We start from the raw sequence: 7,826 nt of genomic DNA on the forward strand, positions 1-7,826 counted from the left end.
TCTGTGCTTGTGTAGGAAAAAGAAGCTTTGGAGAAGAGGGTTTCAGACATGGAAGAAGAATTAAAGGTAAAAGGAAGATGTCTATTAAATGTGGTTTTTCTGTGTTATGAGTTATTATGAGTTGGGGTGACTTATGGAAGCATGTTCAAAGATGCTAACTTCAAAATGTACTTGGACAGTTTGTTTGAACTGACTGTTAAAAAGGTTAGATCACAAGATTTTAACAGCTAGTGTAACTACCATGCCTGTTTTGACCCATGTTAGTCAATCTCAGACACCACAATGCTTGCTACTGGCCCACACCAAAGTCGTGGCCACTACTCTCGGCTCTGTAGCATCTCACAGCTGCAGCAGTACATGGTGACCTAGTTCCAGCTACGCCAGGGCCGGACTAAATCCAACACAGAGACACGGCATGGCTTTTGTTCAGCATTCCAGCAGTAATTGCACATAGCTGGCATTTTGAGGGGCCAAGAAGAGCATGGTGCCAAATATATGAAAGGCCAAATCAATGTGAAGGAGATGAGATATCTACGGCTGCTGTAGTCTGCCAGGCTCAGTTGGATAATTGATCCATGTTGCAATTGAGGTAACATGGACTCTGGGGTGTTTTGGTTCAAATTAGTTCAAAGTTGATTAGATTAGAGCCAAGATATGCAGATGACATTGTCATTTATATTGCAAATATGCAAACAGAATACCATGGAGGGAATAAAATACACTTTTAAAAAATAAAGGTTCCAATAAGGGGTTTTCACGATGTCACAGTGGACAGTTCTTTAAGGGATAGTTCACCCACATATGAAAATTTGCTGTTAATTTACCTACTCTCAGGCCATCCAAGATGTAGGTACTTTTTTTTTTGTCAGTAGAACAATAAAGAAGAATATTAGCTGAAACCGTGGTCCTTGGTGATTCATTAAATGTAAGTTAGAGACTACCGTCACTTTGAGAGTCAAAAAAAGCATATCAGACAACACAAAATTAATACCTGTGGCTCCTGACAATATACTGAGATCTTATGAAGCGAATCAATCAGTCTGTGCAAGAAACTGAACATTATTTACAACATTATTACCTGTAATCCAGAGCCTCAGTCAAACGGTCCGGAGAGGTGTTTGGTTCACATACGAATCATTCCTTTCAACTGGTTCTTTTTAGTGAACTAGTTGAACCAGTACACCAAATCAGACTGAACTGTGTAAAACAGTTTGTGGCTCGAACAGCAAAGATCTATATGTTACTCAATCAAAACTCATTATCAGACATTCCCGACAGTCACTCCGACTCGAAATGATCCAGTTACCAGCGTATATGATCCTATGATGCCGGTTTTGGCCAACCCATTCAGTGCATCAGTTACTCCAACAGTCACTGATCCGAGAAAAAATAAAAAACAGTTCCGACTTGGACCTCTCTGTAAAAAGGCGTTGATTAAACTAGTTTATTCACTTTATATGCTTCAGAGATGTAAAATATCTGTGTTTCACATCATTTTTGGGTGCTTTAATAATATAACTGCTTGATTATGTAAATTAACTGGTGAATCAGTTTTGAACCAGTTCATTTTGAACCAGTTCATTGAAACAAACTGTCTGAAAGAACCAGTCTGCATAAAGAGCAAGAACACGCCCATCAGCGTCATTGGCAGCGCTGCACAGGACTTGCTCGAGAAGAATGTCTCCAAAGAAGTTTGTCTTTGGATGTAGGGGAAAGATAACCTTGTTCAGCTTCCTAAAGAACACATTGTTACATAACATTACGTGGATGCAGTTTGTTTTTCTGGGGTAGAAACGGAGTTTTGCAAGTGTGTCTGTTTGTTCCCGTCCTTTCGGTGATGAATGTTTTATAAACAAGGCCCAGTTTGAGGCTGGTTCGGAACCGCAGGCGTTTTGTTGGCAGTCGGCGCGCAAGTGTTCGCGACTCTTTAGCTCCACCCACAGCGCGCCTCCAGAAGCTTGGCTGTTTTCAGAGAGAATAGTAAATCTGTATCTTTCTTTTATAAATATGATACTTATGGAATATTAGACTCTTTGGAGATATGAAGGATGCAGTACTATAGGTACTCAAGGTTAACATGAGATTGGGCAAAACTGTATGTCCCCTTTAATATATCGTCAAGAGCCATGGGTATTAATTTTGAGTTGCCTGATATGCTTATGCGTCACTCTCAAAGTGAGGGTAGCCATTGATTGCAAAATCGCTGCAAATTTTCATTTTTGGGTGAACTATCCCTATCATTAAGAACCATTTGTGTGACTAGCCTAAAGAAACTTTGTCCACTATAAAGAACCTTTTTTTTTCAATGGAACAGTTCCATAAATGTTAAAGATTCTTGATGGAACCATTAATACCTTTATTTTTAACAGTGTATATTTATGCAGCTTTTCAAACACTAATTGGTAGGTCCAACAGACTCTCACTTCATCGAGCTCATAAGCATAAGAAAATGAGAAGCACTTGTGTTTGTTTGATCAGTGATGTCACTGTTGCCCCAGCAGACGCCCTCAGTGAGGTTTCGCTACCAGCCCTGAGTTCATCCTCAGCTGGACTGGGTGAAAGAGGGCAGATGGTGAGTGGTTTTGCCCCACGCGTGGTTGCCTGCTCACACACACCTATACACACCCATTACTACATAGTGTAAGTCATGTAGATCACTTTTAGTCACAGATTTGTATCCATATTTTTTTTCTCTGTAATGCTCTCGAAATAACTCTTACTGGAATTCCTCAACAGCAGGCTTACTGTCCTATGAAGACAACAGCAAGCACTGTATGAAAAACCGCTGCTCATTGTGACCTAATAATAAAATGACAATCCCAGAATGCATTGACTGAGTCAAGCGTAATGTTGATTATAAATGCTGTGTTAATGCCATGACATAATTAGATGACAACCCGGGACGTCCTACTCTGAGCTGTTCTCCTCAGACTCTGAATTATGCGTCTCTATGGTACACTATTAAAGGCGGGGTAAGTGATTTCTGGTAGCCAATGTTGATATTTCAAATCACCAAAACAAACACGCCCCTACCCCAAAATGGTCTCGACCCTATTTTGATAGCTCCGCCCACACATACATACGCAACCCAGGCAACGATTATGGCGGAATCTGCTGTGCCAGTCGGCCGAGGGTATGATGTCATCAATAAGTGAAAGCAATGTGTTACTATGGTAATACAGGTCGAATGTGTTTTGGTAGTACTGTGTGTTTTAACGTGCATATATGTGTTTTAACAGCATATATTCTGTGAAACAAAGCAAAACCAATGTTACTCACCTATCGAGAAGAAACAAAGCAACCTCGGCATCTGATCGCAGGCCTTCCCGCTCCTTGAGTTCTCTCCAGCGCTGGAAAGCTGATCCGATATTTACACGGGTCCTACTTGCCTTATCGTAAGCCTTCTTTTGTTCTGCAGACGTTTTCCTCTTTTGTTTTTTATCCGCCATCTCTATCTTTCTGTCGCTCGGCTCGGCTAATGTCCGTCCTGTGCACTGAGTGCTCTCTCCTCCACATCATGAGTAGACACGCCCCTTACTGCTGATTGGCTACAAGTTAGTTTTGGTGCTCTGCCCGACTCAGTTTTCTAAAGCATTTTTGAAAAAATACATACCCCACCTTTAATGGCAAAAATTAATCTGTGTAATTTGAGTAGTCAATAGAAAAAACCACAAAAGATTGCTGGAAGGATGACATGTTTTTGTAGGCCAAAATCTGGAAATAAGTTTGAAATATTAAAACTTTTCGTTCCATTTTCGTTTTGAATTCTGGTGATTGTATTTCAAAATTCATTATTATTATTCATAAAAGTTGTGTTAATTTGTGAATATTATCATGGTGAATAAAACATGCAGGAGTCACAAACTTTTGTTGGTCACAGAGCTAATTTTCTGCAATAATCCAAAAGCCAATTGGAAAATCTTATTAGGTTTTATTGAGTAAATCACGGTGATGCAAACTTTTCGGTTCGCCGAAGTATATGCCATCCCTATAGCACTCTATGCACTCTTAATGTCTTATTAATAAAAGTATCGTTTATTTAGTGGGACATTAGAAGCGACATGCTAACGGCAAACTCGCTTAAGTCGTGACGAATTAAATACTATTTTTGGGTCCAAGCCTTGATTCCATTGCAATTGAGAATACTATCTCAACAGCTGTTTTGTGCACAAATTATTTATACTGCATTATTAAGAACTCACAATATCAGTTTCTGTGCAAGGGTTTAACAATTCATAAAAAAAATGTATCACTCTCTGGCCTACTATGATTTCAGTGTGAAGACAAAGGTTAGGATTATAATTTTTCCAGTATATTATACCACACCATGAATGTATATTAGCACCATTTGCTGTTTGCTTTTGAGATCTGAAGGAGCGCTTGGATGTGGAAACAGTGACGTGTGACATAAAACTTAAAAAGCGGATTGGAATCAGTTGTTAGCGAGTCATGTCTTGCTGCCTGTGTAGAGTGTTTCACATTGAAGGATGTTGCTTTAGGTTAGATAGCAGGTTATGCAGCATAGCCTACTGAGTAAGGAATGGCTCAGCAGAAAGAGACAAGAGCCTCAGCACCATCTAGAAGCCATGTTGTGACAAATTGAGTCATGACTTGAAGCAAAACAGCACTTGTACTGGTTATCTGTGCTGGCCAACCTCTGTTTATCAAAGCAGTGCGTCATTTATATGACTACAGATGTTCTTTGTAGAGACAAAACAATGAATCATGAAAGAGCTCTGAACAGATGCCGGATACCTCGCAGTTCTCTGTTGGTTTTTCATGCATTGGAGAAACTCAGTGGCCTGGTCCCAAATCCATAAGCTGTGAAACCATGTTTGGAAACGGTGTCAGACCTCAGGGTTTCTCCACATGCTGGTTCAGGAAGTTTCTGAGGTTGACCACAGATGCCTCACAACGCTCATTAATCTCACTGCACAGTGTGGCTTTTATGAAAGAAAATAGTGGTGCTTACTACTTTTTAAAAGTCATCCAATAAAAAGCTTGATTTTATTTTAAGTATAGTGGTCATGAAGATGTTTGCAAGCCTGTCCTCCTCATCCTTTTTGTGAATGACTACAGTTGCACGTGCTGTGTGTCAATGAGTTCATCCAACACAAATTTCTGTTCTCATCTGATCGTCTTCGCATGCTTATATTTCTGTTTCCGTTCTAAAGTCAACATGAAACTCATTTTATTTGTAATGTGACATTTAAGAGTGAAACATGATTTATATTCTAATGCATTTAACATAGTATTTGTTTCCTATTCGAATGTCCTTAAGAAAGATATAGGACCAGACTTGATTTTATTCATTGGAAATTGATTGCTTGATTGACCTAAAGTTGTCTCTATATGACAGGTGGTTGGAAGGTGGAGAAATAAGAGGGTGGCGCAACAATTTCAAGCAAATATATTACAGTTAAATGCGGCTATATGGAGTTTCAACAGGGTTGTAAACCATTCAGAATTAACCTGATAAAGTTTGGGCTAACAGTTAAAGTGGTAGTAAAAAAAGGGTTCATAAAAAATTGGTATCAATATTTGGATTTCGTTAGTCAACTACCCCTATTATGAAGTGTTTATAAAAAAGACTGGTACAGTAAAAACGGTTTAATATTTAGATTTCACTAAGGCATTTTCACTAGTATCAAGTACTTTAACATGCTCTCTATTGTGATTAAGAAATGGGCTGATGGTGCAATAGGATGCCTGTATTGTCCCATATGGGAAGTTAAAGTGATTATAAAAACAAGATTGGCACAGTAAAAGTGTTCAAAGCTTGGAATTTTCTAGAATTCAAAATGCCAGTATGTTAGATTTACTGCACAATTAAAGAGGGTAGAGAAAGACTGACTTAAATTGACTCATTCAAAAGTAGTATTATTACATGCAAAATTCAATTGTCCATTAAAAAAAAGATTGGTACAATATATCCTTGGATGTCCTTAGACCACTGGACCCTTTTATTAAATACTTTGTCAGATTTAATGCACCCCTTACAGGTGGTAGAGAAATTCTGACTTGGCATATTCAACTTTAAAGTAGAATTAAAGATATGGATAATTAAAGGAATCATTGCATTATACAAATGGGAGATTCTTGCATTGATAAGTAACTAACAAATAAGTAGCTGGATTGTCGTTAGTTTAAGGGATAGTTCACCCAAGCAATGAACTCTGTCCTCATGATGGTCCAAACCTGTATGCATTTCTTTCTTCTTCAGAACACAACAAAGATATTTTGAAGATTGTTAAAGGGATAATTTACCCAAAATAAAAATTACCCCATGATTTACTCACCCTCAAGCCATCCTACAGTAGGCGTATATGACTTTCTTCTTTCAGACAAATCCAATCAGAGTTATATTAAAAAATGGCCTGGCTTCTGAAGTGAAGCGATGTGTTTGTGTAAGAAAAAAATCCATATTTAAAACTTTATAAACCGAAGGTAATTTCTATTATGAAGTGTTTATAAAAAAGATTGGTACAGTAAAAACGGTTTAATATTTAGATTTCACTAAGGCATTTTCACTAGTATCAAGTACTTTATTTAACATGCTCTCTATTGTGATTGAGAAATGGGCTGATGGTGCAATAGCATGCCTGTATTGTCCCATATGGGAAGTTAAAGTGATTATAAAAACAAGATTGGCACAGTAAAAGTGTTCAAAGCTTGGAATTTTCTAGAATTCAAAATGCCAGTATGTTAGATTTACTGCACAATTAAAGAGGGTAGAGAAAGACTGACTTAAATTGACTCATTCAAAAGTAGTATTATTAAATGCAAAATTCAATTGTCCATTAAAAAAAAGATTGGTACAATATATCCTTGGATGTCCTTAGACCACTGGACCCTTTTATTAAATACTTTGTCAGATTTAATGCACCCCTTACAGGTGGTAGAGAAATTCTGACTTGGCATATTCAACTTTAAAGTAGAATTAAAGATATGGATAATTAAAGGAATCATTGCATTATACAAATGGGAGATTCTTGCATTGATAAGTAACTAACAAATAAGTAGCTGGATTGTCGTTAGTTTAAGGGATAGTTCACCCAAGCAATGAACTCTGTCCTCATGATGGTCCAAACCTGTATGCATTTCTTTCTTCTTCAGAACACAACAAAGATATTTTGAAGATTGTTAAAGGGATAATTTACCCAAAATAAAAATTACCCCATGATTTACTCACCCTCAAGCCATCCTACAGTAGGCGTATATGACTTTCTTCTTTCAGACAAATCCAATCAGAGTTATATTAAAAAATGGCCTGGCTTCTGAAGTGAAGCGATGTGTTTGTGTAAGAAAAAAATCCATATTTAAAACTTTATAAACCGAAGGTAATTTAATGCCTAAAAGATTTGCATATGCAGGGTAAGAGTTGTGGAAGTGTACATAAGACTGTAAGCGTAAATTAAATTTGCATGAGCAAGAGAAGCTTTGTAAAGGTGTAAATCGCATTTAAAGTGTAAGAAAAAATGATTTGCAGCATTTTACTGTTACTCGTAATTGTTATTAAAGTATTGTGAAACTGCAGCTTCATGCTAACGTAAAATAAATATGATCTGCATTCTTCTGACTTCCATTTTTCTGCGCTTACACTTTTGGCACGTTGTTTTCGCTAAAATACGGTCAAAAGCACTGCAAGCCTGTGAACAGTGATTTGCAAGTGAAAACGACAGTTTAAAGAACTGCAAAACGGATTGACTGCATAGAACCAATCTGTATGTGTAAAAAAACTAACTGTTGCAAATGTCTAAATGACTTGTGCAAGTGGGGCAAAAAGTTCCCGAAATAAACCGATATGTACAGCTCCGTCTTTCTTT

At 37.6% G+C, this 7,826-nt stretch overlaps 1 protein-coding gene across 1 annotated transcript in view; it reads left to right on the plus strand.

Moving 5' to 3' along the window:
• LOC107697018 (protein phosphatase 1 regulatory subunit 12B-like) overlaps window positions 1-7,826 on the plus strand; it is a 68,239-nt gene that overhangs the window by 39,318 nt on the left and 21,095 nt on the right. The window contains exon 10 of the mRNA XM_016497635.1: window positions 16-66. Within this exon, the coding sequence (XP_016353121.1) occupies window positions 16-66 (51 nt within the window). The remainder of the gene's footprint in view (window positions 1-15; window positions 67-7,826) is intronic.

Source organism: Sinocyclocheilus anshuiensis, unplaced genomic scaffold (genome assembly GCF_001515605.1).
Source record: "Sinocyclocheilus anshuiensis isolate Anshui unplaced genomic scaffold, SAMN03320099.WGS_v1.1 scaffold130, whole genome shotgun sequence".
Classification (NCBI taxonomy): domain Eukaryota; kingdom Metazoa; phylum Chordata; class Actinopteri; order Cypriniformes; family Cyprinidae; genus Sinocyclocheilus; species Sinocyclocheilus anshuiensis.